The sequence below is a fragment of the Conger conger genome, chromosome 17 (genome assembly GCF_963514075.1).
Source record: "Conger conger chromosome 17, fConCon1.1, whole genome shotgun sequence".
Classification (NCBI taxonomy): domain Eukaryota; kingdom Metazoa; phylum Chordata; class Actinopteri; order Anguilliformes; family Congridae; genus Conger; species Conger conger.
In genome coordinates, this window is record NC_083776.1 from 8880984 (window position 1) to 8897739 (window position 16756).

The 16756-nt window shown below is 42.2% G+C and overlaps 1 protein-coding gene across 4 annotated transcripts in view; it reads right to left on the reverse strand.

Moving 5' to 3' along the window:
- epha3 (eph receptor A3) overlaps positions 1-16756 on the reverse strand; it is a 218160-nt gene that overhangs the window by 85915 nt on the left and 115489 nt on the right. For all 4 annotated transcript variants that reach the window (XM_061225675.1, XM_061225674.1, XM_061225673.1 and 1 more), the window contains exon 2: positions 4703-4767. In XM_061225675.1, the coding sequence (XP_061081659.1) occupies positions 4703-4767 (65 nt within the window). The remainder of the gene's footprint in view (positions 1-4702; positions 4768-16756) is intronic.

The following is a 16756-nucleotide window of genomic DNA, read 5'->3' on the forward strand; positions in this document are numbered from 1 at the left end:
TGCTCCAGTGCCTCAGGGAAAAAGGCTGAGTAACATAGCACCTGGATCAGGTCTGAGGGAACTATGATATGGCAGTAGCAGAGACGTTCGTGGGCCAGGGAGGGCGTCATGGCGACTACCCTGAGGTGGAAAAATTATCAGCACGGCTGAAATATGAAAATTAACAGTTGGTACATTTGGCAGGGTCCTGGCCCACCTCTTCCTGTGAAAGGCAAAATACTTTCAACTAATAGATTCTCTGGCACAGGCTAACTATCATGAGAGGAGCTTGTGTTTCAGAGCTGTGTAATAAAATTATAATCCTCCACTTGCTCAGGTTACAGCAGAATTGCATTAGCCTCAGAAAACGACTGCTGTTTACTGTGGACTTTTGGTGGTATTGGCTACACAACTCACTCCAGGACACATGAATGTTCAATTCGGTGGGTTTCCTCCCGCATTCCTCTCAGCCGCGCGCGCCCACGGTGAGAGGCGAAGCCGGACCCGGTGCCAGTCCTCCATCACCGCGCCGTTTCGGGTCCCGGAGCGAGCGTTCGGGAGAATGATTAACAAAGACGTTCCCGTCACGCACGCGTCCAAAGAGGCGATCTGGGACAGATGTAACCGCCCCACTGACTGCCCAGTCAATCGGGCTGGGGAGGGGGAGGCGGGGTTGTTGCGCCGCTAATTGCTACATGCGAGGACACTAACAGGACTTTACAGGGGTGAGGTCACACCTGTGAGACTCTCAGCGGTGGTCAGAGGTCGTGGAGGGGTCAGGGCGAGAGCTTATTGTTTGAAGGGAGAGGGGCAGGGCAGAGGGCACTCGGACATGCGGCCCCGCACACTTATGTTCCGCTGGGGAAGCTGCTCCTGTGGGCTGTGGGCTCCTATTGTAGGTGGAGCACAGCTGGGAGCAGGACACTGGGACACGCTTAATGCACGGTAACCGCGAATCGGCTGTCAACAGTTGTTTTAGCCAATCAAAATGCCAGTCCTGTCTTGATCAGCCTATAGGATAATGCTTTCCCATTCATGTTGAGTGTGTTTCATTTATTTGACAGTGACAAAACACATTGATCAACATCACTATTCCGTAATGTAAATATGTCAGATTTAGTCAAATGGCTCATTTCTATCTGCTGTTCCTGGGCCAAATATGTTATTGATAGTGTATTGATATTGCTTGTCTTGTCAAGGACCAGACAAGCAGCCGTCATACAACATTAAAAGCACATTCAGTCAAAACAGGCACACAGAGCTTGTCAGAAGGCAAAGGTAACACAGAAGCATTCACAGGTAACACAGAAGCAGGCACAGGTAAAGAATCAAAGCACACGGGGCAAGCATGTACAGTACAGCACACAAACATGCCCATATAGAGTTTGCAAGTTCACAAACTGCATTCCTCAAAAATATATTTGCCTAAAAAAAATCTAAATTACGACTAGAGAAATAAATGTATCTTAAGCTGAGAGAGACCAGTCAAGAGCCCAGTTAAGGAGACCAGTCAAATATTGGAAATATGAACTTCAAAAGTGATCGTTTTTTTTGTTGTCGATCAATGAACACAATTCTATTAAGACATGAATCGCACAGAGAGAGGGGTGGGGGGGGGGGGGGGTTGTGGGGCGGTGGGGGGGGGGGGGTGTGGAGGGAAACGTGAGACAAAATGAACACAGATGGGGTTTGTTTACCCTAAAGGCAAATGTTCCTGCGCGGAGCAACATTCCCACCCTGCTGCTCGAAACCTTAGATTTGACAAGTGCTTCGGCAGCTTAGATTTCCTGCATTGAGTCACCGCGAGCAACTGCGCCGCATCACTCAATGGCTTTTCATCACAGCTCTTTCAGAGCCGGGGCGGCCATGACACTCCATACCCTGCCCATTTACCTCTCTTCGGCCTGGCAGAGTGCTAATCCCCGTTTATGGGGGTTTCTTTTCACTTTCTCCAGCTGGGCACCCTTCTACTTGTATACACAAGAAAAAAAAAAAAAAAACGAAAAAAAAAAAAAAACATTCATAACAGCCAGAAGCTGTTAATTTATGTTTTCGAAAATTATGTTGACATGCCGATTCTTTATGAATGAAGAAAATTGGTCTATTAGTTCTTTTCTTTTTTTTCCGATTGCCCCCGACTGCAGTGCAACTGTGGTGATTTCTGAAGGCTGTGCCTTATTACCAAAGCTGTTGTTTCTTGTATTAAAGAAATATTATAGCCTTCCAGATTCTGGAATGTCCGGGGCCTTTCACATGATAATATTTCACATTCGATACCAATCTTGGAAAGCGGTTGTTTTTATATTGTTTTTTGTATACGCGGAATGCTCCACAATTAATTTCCTCCAGATTTCACACAAATTTGTATCTAATTACAGATAAATTGGGGTTGGAGCTGAGGTAGGTAGACAGTTCCGCCGCGCCGTTGCCAATGATATTCTAGCGGCGCGATCACCACAGTTCACCACGTACGGACATTTTGTACATCAGCGTCCAGTAACGCCCTCAAGATACGCTCTCCGGGCCGTGGAATGCACACAAAACTCTTCAGTTAAGTCAAGGCAGATCCACTTGTGATCAACCTACAAGGTGTGGAGAAACCGCAGTAGCTAGCAGTTAGCGTCGGCATGCGTGATCCTAATTGATTTCTCATCAATTCATAACGCGGCTCCCTTCGGACCTCTTAAGGCGTTCGTTCTGGGTGTCTCGGTGGTGCAGCCTGTAGAGCACTGACCGCATGCTCATTGCGAAACGCGACGTCGGCGGTTCGAATCGGACCGTCCGACATTTGTCGCATGTCTTCCCCTCTCTCTCGCTCCCATTCTTCCTGTCTCTCTATACTATATACTGTCCAATAAAGCTGAAAAAGGCCTAAAAAATATCTTTAAGGCGTCCGTTCGACGCTCGTTCAGCACGCGGCCGGGGGTCCGCGGTCTCGGTGGGTAACCGTGGCCTGAGAAAAAACGGGGAGCAGTCTGAAGGCTGAAGGTGGATAATGAATCCCAGGCGGAACGCTGATGAAGTTTTGGAGAGGCTGTGATAAACAGGGCTGAGTTTAAAGTGCGGTCCGCGTGCGTCGGGTCGTGTTTACCGCCGCGCTCCGTCCCGGGCTGGCGTACGGAGAGCCGCGTCCGGCCGGCTCAGCGCTTAATTCGCTTTAACCGGGGCGATTTGTGCTTACACAGGCAGAGGGAGGCCCGGGCCATCCGTCAACGTCAGCGCCGGTCCCGCGCGTTATGTGAAATCATTTCTGAGGGCAGAGCTTTCGGGGCGAAATGCTTATCACTCTAAACTAGGCTGCGTCGTGAGTAATTACACATAATTCACCTTGAGGGCTTGATCTCCAGCGCCCATCCGAAGGAGGACACCGATAGTCACGCACGCACGAACACACACACGTACACACAAACATGCGTGCACACACTCATATGCGCTCACACACTCACGCATGTACACAACGTGCACACACACACACACACATTATTATGACAAATTATTTCATTTTCAAATCAATGACCATTTCCTTTCATTGACCCAGACGCAGTTATTTTCAAAAAGGTATTTTCTTTGCGGTCTGTTATAATACACCATCAAACACCAATGTGTGTCCTTCCTGTTGCTTATTTTCAAATTAAAATCTGTGCTGACAGCAAGTATTAAAATTAACATGGTACTTTTGGTACTTATTCAGTGTTTCCACAGTCATTGTGTTCCTGTCCCCACGATATCCAACTGCTTCAGATTAATTGGTTTTGGGTTATTTATCATCTTGCTTTAAGACAGAAAAGTCTTGCTAAAGGCAGGTTTGCTATAAAGATGCAAAATTACCTGTATATCATATGCCCCTTAAACAAGGTCAATCCAGGTGAATCCATTAAGCAGAGTTAATAATTGAATGCATTGTATGTTTCAACGGCCAAGAAAAGTGAACAGCTTAACTAAGGAAATCAATTAATTTGAAAATTAACAAAGTGACTGGAAATGAGCTAGCACTCCGTCACACAATATATAATATTCATTTCACACCTGCCAAAAGAAATCAAACACAGGTTCAGTGTTCAATTAACAGCCCAATTAAATTGATTGAGGGCTCCCCTGGAACTAAAGCAAGCACTCATATCGTGCCCTAAGAGCAGGACCAGGAAACACTGCTTTCAGGAAACCTCTGTTTTTTATGGTGCCAACCGTAGCCATAAACACTACAATGGGAAACTAGGTTTGGCAGGTATATGGAACAAATTACTGGATTACCATAAAGGACTGCCAGCGGTTCTTTATTAAACACTTAATAAAGTTTTTCAAATAGTCCGGTCGGGGCTGCCCATGGGGCCAATGCTTTCATCGTCGGTCAATTTGATGTGGCCATTAGGGGAGAGCGCTGCTTGGGATCCCAACGGTCGAACAAAACAAAGGCCGCGCCAGTGAGTGTTACCGCGCCTGATGACAGGTTATGTGTTTTCCGCCGTGCTTTCCCCCTTTCTCGCTCGCACGCCGCAGTTTGATCTCAGGGAGAACAGTCGCGTTATTCATCGTCTCTGCTTTGTGCCTGGCTTTGTCCTTCATTTTGTACCGCAGTCAAACGCAGGCCTTGCATTTTAGATGAGTCACGCCATGACCAAAACTTCTTTTTAAGACAAAGTTATGGACAAATGCCGCTGGTTTGAGGTGACCGGGCACACACTGAGACATCCTGACACACTTTATTAATATGAGACACACTCACCCCATGTGACGGGTAGGAAATCCATCCCAGCTCCCCTTGGCTTGCTTTTGAATCCAACAGGTTAACTGTGAGAGAGGAGGAAAAACCAAACAACAGAGAAATTAAGCATTTTTCCCCCATTCTCTGTCCTTTACCCCAATTACTGTGAATAGAAACATATTTTACTCTTAACCGCTCTTTACTGGACATGTTTCACAGACTTAATGAATATACTGTGTGTGTGTGTGTGTGTGTGTGTGTGTGTGTGTGTGCATTTATAGAGAAATTAAAGTGTGGGGTACAGGTGAAGTTGAGAGTACGGTGGCTGCCTCAGCTCAGATTGCAGGCACTAGCTCACCCACCGGGGGGCTTTAAGGTGACAGTGTCTCACGTCTCCCAGTCTGTTCCACTCGGTGTGGGGTATTCCACTGATAGGCATCTAAACCAAGGAAGTGAATCACGGGGCATGTCCAAAACAAGCATTGTGGGATCAGAATCTTGCTCACAGGGTGTGTTCATTGGCTATGGATGGCTACACATCTGATTGCAAGCCAGTCTGATTTTTCTGATGGAGTAAATGCCTGGTGATCTGTTTATATGGCCAGGGGTGCATAAACACTAGCCCTGATTGCAGGATTTAAAACTCCAAAAATAGGTCCAAGAAACCTTCAGAGTCGACCTCAACACCCCGCCTGCATAATTTTGTATAAAAAGCAGAGCACCGGTTCTGAATGATAATGTAGGTTATGCCATAATTCATTTTCCGGGCATGTCCAATGCAGTGAGTTTGTTTGTTCTCCTGGGCAGGGAAAGCACCGATCAATTTTTGCGAACAAAATGGGCAAGTTGATACGTCCAAGATTAAATAGACGAAAGGCTTGTCAAAGCAAAACACTGACAGTCTATCGAATTAAATTTCATACACAGGCTCAGATTAAATCGATAAATGTACTTGACCTGTTAGCAAACGCAAAGAAAAACTGAATTTAATTCCCTCTTCAGGGTTTGTCTTTACAGTTGTGCTTTTGTAAATGGAACAAAATTGTTTGCAGGTTTTTAACTAATTATGAACAGTCTGGTTGATTCAATCTGAGCCTTTATCTGATTAAGAAATGAAATGAATGTTCTTTAAATAATAGAAAATCTAATGTTAAAAGTGTGATTTTCACTCAAGAACAAACCTTTGACATGAGAAATGTTTGAGAAGTGGAATGCTGGTTTATTGCTGACACAATTGAATTTGAACTTTTATGGTCTAAGGACTGAGCCATAATGAATTGCTGTAAATGTGCACTTTGGAAAAAAAAGAAAAAAGAAATTCAGTATCCAAATAGGTCTACTGAGGGCATAATGATAATGGATATTAATATTATGTCATTCATATCTGCTTCAAATACAAATTGAGAAGTTTCTAGATGCAAGAAAACAGTTTTCCATTTTTTACTCAACCGGTTTACACCTGATGGAGGACGTAATTAACAGCCATGATGCCCAAGAAGTAACATTCAGACCTGCACACACAACATTCAGACCTGCACACAGAACATTCAGACCTGCACACAGAACATTCAGACCTGCACACACATCATTCAGACCTGCACACACAACATTCAGACCTGCACACACATCATTCAGACCTGCACACACAACATTCAGACCTGCACACACAACATTCAGACCTGCACACACAACATTCAGACCTGCACACACAACATTCAGACCTGCACACACATCATTCAGACCTGCACACACAACATTCAGACCTGCACACACATCATTCAGACCTGCACACACATCATTCAGACCTGCACACACATCATTCAGACCTGCACACACAACATTCAGACCTGCACACACAACATTCAGACCTGCACACACATCATTCAGACCTGCACACACCAGACCTGCACACACATCATTCAGACCTGCACACACATCATTCAGACCTGCACACACCAGACCTGCACACACCAGACCTGCACACACATCATTCAGACCTGCACACACATCATTCAGACATGTACACACAACATTCAGACCTGCACACACCAGACCTGCCCTAACTGTACCCAGACTGTCATCTTTCACACTCATATTACTCTCATACTACACACTCACTGTACACAAACTCTCATATTACACACTCATATTACACAGACTCTCATATTACACATTCGCTGTACACAAACTCTCATATTACACACTCATATTACACAGACCCTCATATTACTCTCATATTACACACTCATATTACACAGACTCTCATATTACTCTCATATTACACACTCGCTGTACACAAACTCTCATATTACACACTCATATTACACAGACCCTCATATTACTCTCATATTACACACTCATATTACACAGACCCTCATATTACTCTCATATTACACACTAACTGTACACAGACTCTCATATTACACAGACCCTCATATTACTCTCATATTACACACTCATATTACACAGACCCTCATATTACTCTCATATTACACACTCACTGTACACAAACTCTCATATTACACACTCATATTACACAGACCCTCATATTACTCTCATATTACACACTCATATTACACAGACCCTCATATTACTCTCATACTACACACTCATATTACACAGACCCTCATATTACTCTCATATTACACACTCACTGTACACAGACCCTCATATTACACACTCATATTACACAGACCCTCTTATTACACACTCACTACGCCCACACACTCATATGACAGACGCCCTCAGATTACAAATGCTCATATTACACTGAACCTTATATTACACACTCACTGGGACCACACACTCATACTATCCAGACACTCATTTTTATCCATTTTATCCACATTCCCCACACTCCCATATTCCCCACACTCTCATATTCCCCACACTCTCATATTACCCCTGCTCACAGTACCAACACGTTCCTATTGCGCACTCACAAACTCATTCTGCATTACCCAGACTCTCATTTTATCCAGACTGTCATATTACTCCCAGTCTCATACTACAGATACTCATATTAGCCATGACTCACTTTAGTCAGATTCACTTTATCCACACTCTCATTTTACCCACACTTTCATATTAGCCATGACTCACTTCACTCAGATTCACTTTATCCACACTCTCATTTTACCCACACTTTCATATTGGCCATGACTCACTTTACTCAGACTCAGTGTATCCACACTCTCATTTTACCCAGAGTCTCGTGTTACCCAGAGTCTCATGTTACCCATAGCCCCTTTGCTTGCCGACACCTCACCGCATACTTCTTCTTTCCAATGACGTCAAACCCGCTATTCAATTAACAGCGCAATTAATCGAATCTATTTCAAGGCTTTGTAACTGAAACCAGCATGCTCAGCATGCTCCGGGATCAGAAAGCAGAGGCACTGTTTCTAAATAACCTCTGTCAACCGAACGTGACATTCGTACCTGGGAGGAGAAGAGAGAGGGGTCTCTAATAAACATTCAGCACAGTTGTAGGATGGGCGTGGGGGTGTCGTAAAAAGGCTGCGAATCACATCTCCGGCTCCTACCACTGCGTGTGAGAAGTGGGGTGCACGTGGAGCACCCCAGGAATCACTGCGATGCAGCCCAGCTGTTACCATAAACTAAAATTACAAACTGAATATCGTGCTCATCTCCTCAGAATTGTACAAATTGCTAAATAATTATGCATTATACTACCCCTATTGATTTTTTCCAACGTCTCTCTGGTTTGTAAACACAGTGTGACTACAACTGAAATGGAAAATACAGGCTACTTTTGTTTGAGGGGATTCAACCATTATGAGTTAAATGCTTATGCCTGTACACACTCCAACAATAATAGCGAGGCTACTTCTAAGAAAATGTGATTGATTCTCCTCTCAGTATTTACAGTCCAACGAAAAATCTAAATTGCAAGTTTTGTCCCTATCTCCCCTAGCCAGCCTTTATCTAATTGCATGTGATGGGTTTGTTTCTGGCAAATGACATCATTTTTGGGAAGCGAGTCAGGGGAAGAGATGTGGCATGTGAGTCTGGCTTCCCTGGGCACACTAGGCTATTTGCATTGCAATGACAACATCAGTACTTTGTTAAATATTACACGAGACAGAAGGCGATCCATTATTTTCTTTTCCCCAGTGCCTAATTTTCCCAGGCTGCAGTGCGGCTTCTGCATTGTTTCAGGCGAGACAGAAATGCATAATTGGAGACTGCAGTTCCCGTAAGCTGAACACAGTTGCAGAGCAAATGTGTGTTCATTCACTTATCTTAAGTAATTGTCCATTTTCCCACACACACGCACAAAAATAAAATCCCCAAAATTTGAAGAACATTAAGGACAATAATGAAAAAGACAGCTTTCCAGAATGTTCATGTAAAAAAGGCTTGAAAATAGCAGAGGGCAGATGGGTCAATACAAACTGAATGGGATTGTGTGTGTGATGCCTTGTCATCCACACACAGTGGATCCATCACTGCCGGAGGGGAAAGGGAAATCCATTATCGAATTCCAGTGTGAGAGTCTTAAACCGGGCCTCACCTGAGAGCTGGCCAAACAGCTGGGGCGCTCCGTTCACATACAGTAGACGGATTTCCATTAAGTGTAATAAAGCTATCTGCTTATGTCAGATAATGGCAGCTCATATCCAGCTCCATTGGTTCCAATTTAAATTTCTCAACGAGCCGAGCCAGCATCTCAAATTGAGCCAAACGAGGGAACTGGAGAGCAGAAAATGAGACGGCCGAATTTGGCGATGTGAATTCTCCTGCGGCAGGAAGAGGAAATGGCGGCTGACGTCCCCTACCCCGCCCCGTAATTAAGGCGCGGCCATCGGCCGGGGCCCCCTCCGTCCCCCACAATGCCCTTCTCTGTACGGTAACTGAATGGTATTAATAGAAGCCGGACTGCTCGTCACCAGGAGGGAACGGCATGAGGCAGAACAGGTGAATCAATACAGGAGGGAGACAATAATCTTGGGCAGCAGCCACGGGAGGCCCAAGGCCATCACTCTGGCTGATAAATCAACCCCACACCGCGGGGAACGCGTCCCTCTATTCAGCCTGTGGCTCTTCCATCCAACACTGAGACCTACTTCCACACAAACACTGCACAATAACCTGGAAAAAACGTGGACACTTGTCTAATTGTGTATGTGTGCGGTTGTCTTGTATTCTCCTTCGGTTTAACTGGGAGTTGTATGTAATAAATATTTCCGAACTGGTCAGGACCTAGTCATGGGCTGTAAGTGGTGTCAAGAGATTTGAGAGAAAATTATTTTCTGTACTTGATACAAGCACCTTCAATTCACAAGCCAATTAAATACTCGTTATATTCACAGCGCTAGCTAAAGCATACATACACACACACACACACCATCTGAAAGCCATTTTTCAAGATGTGTCAGATGTTTTTGAGAAGAAATGAGTCACAGAACAATATGTCCACTAATTAAATAAGTCGCAGGCGTGAGAGTTTATGAACTACGCTGTCATGACGCTGGAGACGGTTTGCGAGGTCAACCGTTGCAGTTGGTGTCAAGTGCATGCAGTTGGCCTTTGTGCTGTGCAGCACAGATCAAGGCCTTTCAACACCGATTCGCCCGCCCCGCCACCCCATTCCACAGTGTCTGCCAGCCCTTGTTAAACCACCGCGGGTCTTAGGTCAGGCACATCGTACCGGTTCAGTCCAGATTAGGATTACTGGAATCAGGTGGTTAAGTTCATACGTTGAAAAAAAAAAAAAAAAAGGAATATCCAATCGAGAATAATCCTCTCTAGGATCTCCGCCAATGGTGGGTGTCACGCAGGAATGCTTGCTCCGGGAGGAGAGGGGAGAGTCCGGGAAAGTGGAGGGGTTAGGAAAGCGGAAAGCGCCGCATCTCTGGATGGGGAAGGTCAAACCTGGATGACCTCTGGCAGGGTCGCCCCCTCCTATGCATGCTGGGCTGATCCCCGCAGGGTCGCCCCCTCCTCTGCAGCTGGTGTTTGCGACTTCTGGGCCCCAAAGCCTGCTGGGAAGCCTCCAGCCTCCGCCGCGTCCAAGGCGCTCAACACCAACCCGTCTCTCCAAAATAAACATGCGCATAGCAACGTCCGATTTGGCACCGGGAACCTCATCAGCCCAACGCTATACAATATCAAAAGACCTCTTTCTGCCAGAATTAAACTAAACGATATTATTATTATTTTAAGTTATTGCGTGCAATGCTATTACTGCACACAGTTCCATCAGATTTCAGTGTTCACACACACCCATAATACGTTTTATGATCTTTGGACAAAATTACATTTATGTAATAAGGAAACGGGTCTGCTTTACAGAAAGCGAACCTGGTATCAGAGACAGATCAGCACATAAGGTAAAATCTTAAATATAATAAAAATCATTTTACTGGGTTGCACTGGGTTTCTGGAAAATAGTAGCGTCTCTCAAAATCTTAAATATAATTTAAAATAAAGTTGCATTGGGATAGTTCCAAGAAAATATCATATCAAAAGACACATCTCAAATTAAAACATTAGTGATACAGTCATACTACACACAACATATTTGCATAAGTATTCCGCAAGAACAATAAACAGTTGCTATGAAACTTTCTCATGCATGGAAATGTGTACAGCATATTTTGGTGCATTCATATTCACACTGAATGTAATATTTAAAGTATGCTGCATCAGCTTTCAAAATGTGCTGTAACATTAGTAAATCTGAAAGTACTAAACTAATTTATAATCATATGGCTCGCTTTCATTTTAATTCAAGTTTGTATAAAGTTTACTACAGCAATAAGTGTGAAAATCTCATTTGTTTTCTTCTTCAATATCAGTATAACAAATGAGGAGAGTCATCAGCAGGAAAAGTTACGCATGCTCACAATGTTTGCAAAAGTATACAAACAAAGAGAATTTTCTTTAAAAAAAGGGTACTTCTTATTAATTTGCTTCATATAACAATACAGAAATATGGATGTGGGGCATTTTTTATATTTCAGCATGCAAAAATAAAACTCTAATTGTCTATCAATTGCTAATGTTGAAAAACAAATAATGAAAACAAAAATGTTCTTATACATATAGGCCTCCTTCATATTTATTTTTGCATGTTTAATTCTGCATGACCATCTCTTTACTGGAATATCACGGGTTTGATGTTCCTCCAGACTGACTTCCCAAAAACAACTACAAATGGCAAAAATTATATTTCACAAAATGTTAAAAAAGAAAACAAAAGTTTTTCCGTTGCATTAACCATTACTAATGCTGAAATGCACGAGAGCCAGAACTTCCTTCAAAGGAGAGAGAAACATTTATTTTATTTATTATTGGACGTAGCAATGTAGCCTGGAGAAAACAGCAGGACTGAAGATAATCCAAGAGAGAAAGAAACCCTGACATTTCTCCGTGAACCTTCCTGTGCCCACCCAACAACACAATTATAACAGATTCTGCCCATTACGACGGCGATGAAGTATTAAAGTACACAGCATGAATAATTCAGCTCAGTCTCGCTCTGCGTGCTGCCTGCGCTCCCCCAACTCCGCTGAACGCTCACAGCGCGTTCCCCCGTGCGCTGCCTCCGCCCAATAATGCCGCGCGCCACGGGTTCGATGCCTGGAAGACAGGGCCGAGAGACGCGGGGCTATTTTTACAGTAAAGGCATGCGTAAGCACATTTTCAGCACCCCCAGAAAGGTACCATCGCTCACGAAACGGCCTTTCCCAGCGGGGGTCCGCCTTGCTCTCGGATACTCCGAAGCCTCCCTGCACCTCCGTCTAAAAATACAGGCCATCATGGCGCCCAGGGTGGGGAGGAGGGAGCGTGCTCTGCTGCCCACAGCCCACCATGGAGCAGTGGAGAGAGCGCACACTCACGCTGCACAGCACGCTGGTCTTCCACCAACTCCTCCACCTCCCCAATTATGCAAACACCCCTCTCACTACAAGAGTTGTTACTCATTGAATGGCCTACAGACACAACACATCTATTTCTAAAAGTATATATACATATATCTTTGCCAGTAAAAGGAAGATGTTTATTATTCTCTTAAGGACATTTGAATGGAAACCATATATGTTCTTCAAAAAGCATCAGTAGTATCAAGGCAAGGTTTCCGCCATTTTAAAATGCATTATTATGCTGTCACTGTAATGATTAATGTACTGCTGTATTTCATATATGTTTAATATTATCTTATGAAGACACATCTAAATGCAACTCTATGCCAACATTTCACTGTTTGAGGGGGTGAATATCCTAACATTTGCTTACTTTAGAAAGCTACTGAATGGCATGAAATCCATTTACCTCTTTGAACAGAGGTCTGTTTAAGTAGGCAGGAAGCCATGATCTAAAAGAAAATTAACATACAATATAATATCATTTTTATGTAATGCACAACACATGGGAGTAAAATACTATTCTGAAAATAAACTAGTCATTGTTCTCTAGCATCAAATAAAAGTTGAATCATTACCCCCAATAAACGTTAAAATGACTATTATACATATTATACACACATAGTATGTATATATTATACAATATATAATCATTTATTTTACAGAGAAATAAAAAAAGGTTCTATTCCATTGGTTCTCCGTTCTTAGTTATATGTTTTGGTAATTTATTACATTCAGGTTTCAAAAGTAGGCCTACTAAAACGCGTGTTCAAACAACTAGTAATAAATGACGCCTGCGTCATAAAATCCGTACATTGTAAGGTCATATACTTGAGCAGATATGGGATTTGATCAGAATCATTGCTGTAAAATGCTCAGTGTTAAACTCTTGGCAAGTGGTGAGGTCACTACTAGAAGCAGAGTTAAATTAACACTTTTATTTTGGAAATGCAAGTGCATTGACATGCACGTACACACACACACGCACGTCAATGTAATAGAACAAAGGCGATACAGTAACTTGTAACAGCCCTTCCTGATACCCGGACAGTCAGTGCGCGCAGTAGTTACACAAAGGCAGTCAAGAGTAAAAAGAAATATCGCAGTACGCCTTTCATCACTTTGGAATTACTTAAATAACCAGTGTCAGCTGTATTAATTTAAAATGCATTACAGCTCCAATACAATATCTCATAAAGTAGGCTACTTTCTGTTATTGGACTCTTTTTGCAAATTTGGAAACTCTTCTTTGGAGAGAGAGAAAGGCAGTAGAATTTGCTACCGCCTGGAGAGCATTCGTAGGCCCTCATCCATAATCGATTGCTGATAACCACGCGAAGAGCTGAGATTAAAAGGAGGATATTTCGATTTACAGCAGAAGAGTAGTGCCACCTGAGTACCTTGAAAACATTCTTCTTCTTCTTCTTCTTCTTCTTCTTCTTCTTCTTCTTCTTCTTCTTCTTCTTCTTCTTCTTCTTCTTCTTCTTCTTCTTCTTCTTATTATTATTATTATTATTATTATTATTATTATTATATTAGTGTGTATAATGACCCATTGTTGCTTTGGTTACGCGTAATAAAGCCAAATATGAATGAATAAACACTTTTGTTAGAAAACTTTACTGTTTGATAACATGTCCTTATAAAAGTGAAACTCTTGAGGATTTCGAAAACAAAAGCAGTCGTCGTTAATTAATTTGTATGTCCTGTTTCAGTAACATCACGCAACCGTACAACCCTGCGTCAATCTCTCTCCCTCGCTGAGTAGGCCTTGTAAAGAAATATTTTACCCCCCGATTGAAATGCAGGCTTTTCCTGTCTACGGGCGAGTTTGATGTCTGTCTGTGATGGGAATTAACTGGAACTGGTAAATTAAAGTACTTTAAAAAGATAAACCCGGGAGAAGAGAAAAGGGCCCAAAAAAGTAATTTTAATTAACACAAATTAATAAACAAAATATTCCATTAATACTCAGGAATCGCTTTATAACGGAATTATTCAAGTAAAAATACAAGCCTGCGTAAATACAACGGTTATTTTATCACTTGTAAGGTTTGTGTGGCTAGTTAACACATTTTCATTCTACGGTGTTAAATTAAAGTTTGTTTGGTCACTTGGCTAGTAATGAATCAAAAACCACGGTGCATCACAAAATAAAACCAAGTAATAGTAAAGGCTATTTGGAAGAAGAGGTCCCGCAACCAAAGGACCACACAAATAATACAACGTCTAAAATCTGTGAGCCCGGATACGCATTATGCGGCCCTAACATGGTAGGGCAATTAAAGCCATCCACACCTGGAATGTATTATTATGTTTAAAAATATTCTAACATTTAAAAATACATAGGAATCTCAAATGTGTTTGTAGTCCTACTTTAATTTATCGACTCTGTGTTGACAATCTGGCACTAAAAGATCGGTTTTGTCCTTCACAATACCTACAGAATCCTATAGTCTTCGATGTTGCTCGGGGCTAAATTAGTTATAAAAATAAATAAATAAAATCTGCCAGGCCATCTGTGCAGGCCTACGCTTTCAGTGGAGCGTCGCACTCCATACTGTATGAGTGTTGGCAGATTTTTCAATCACTTTTCTCGTTATCCGGTTGAATTATGGTTATAATGCAGGTCTTAGGAGTGGCCTTCAATTTTACAGTAAATCAGACTTGTTAGTGCCCCTTTGCAACTTACAGCTTCTACTTTCACTTCAGCAGTGATCTAACGTTACGGCGTAGAAATGGTTGCTTTGAAGGCGGTATAAAACAGACCAACTGAAGATGCAAAATTTAAATGCTGACATGATTATTCAGTCTAGTCCACGTTCTAATTAGCTGTGGAGTAACTCTCGATAATATGTTCTTACTCGAAAAAAAACAAAAAACAATATATGTATGAGGAACATGTCGTGTAAAGGGAAGGGCTATATTTGAACTGGTTTAAACTTAAAGGGTCTATTCTTGTATCAAAGGTTTGTACTGATGCATGATTCCCAAAATGCGGCGTCTTTAGTCGTATTGCATTTTCAAGATACGCCGTTTTTTTTTTGTTTTTTTTTTTGGAATGAAGCACAATAGCCTTCGGATTAAACTTCGGATTCAACTATTGAGTAGGCCTGTACGTAATGAAAATTACGCTATCATTCGAAACTCGATATACAACTGTAGCAGCGTGAGGGCAAAGATAAGACAATTAATCTCGTTCAGCTAGATATAGGTCTAGCTACGGTATCGTGACATATTTTATAAGTGTATAAAAAAATTACAGCTTTAAACACAATAATTTACACAAAGACACTGGGTGCAATCAAATGGATTGGATTAGCATGAGTATCAGAATCGTTTCTGAGCAAACAATGGCAAATGTTAAAATAAGGCCTATTTCTCAGACTAAAGAATGTGTTATCTGAATATGGTCAAGCATAAGCCCAGTGTGTGCTACATAGAAAGTAATATTTAATTGAGGTGCACTTTAATATTATTAATGGCTCCGAATGAACCTAAAGACTACTTGGAAGTCAAGACACTACACTTACTGTAATTCTGTAATTAAAACGGTAATCATTATCGTTAACTAGTTCTCCCTCGTCTTTAAACTGTTAGCTAATTTATGTGCCCGTGTGTTCTATCTTTTTAGCTGGATAAAAATATTCAGATCATCTTGAGAGATGCATTGCATTTCTTGCTCCAGTGACTGCGACTCTTTACTGACACTTGCTGGTGGATCGCTTTCCCCCATTTACAGTAGGCCTACACAGTAACACGTTCAGTTTTAAATTAACTCCTACAAAGTACACATGGTCCCTGTTGGACTCATATGTACTTTGATATAGTTTAATAAACACTGGACATTTTACGGTGAAGGCAACTTCGAAGCAAATTGAATACACACACCCAACACAGGAGCGCGCGCGCACACACGCACACATCTGATGTCCATGCATCTCAATATAATGCTACCATAATAAAACTTGATTTCTATGTGTCTTTAATATCTCAGATCTGCATTCTGCAAAATTGTGTTTTTAATCCAAAATGCTTGCGAGAGAAACTATCACATAGGGTAATCATATCTGTTTAGACATAAAATAATCATCATTAAACCAACCACAAGGCACATAACATGAAACATTACATATTTTTCAGTATGCTACTTGGGATGTTTTATTTTTCGGCTGTAAATTCC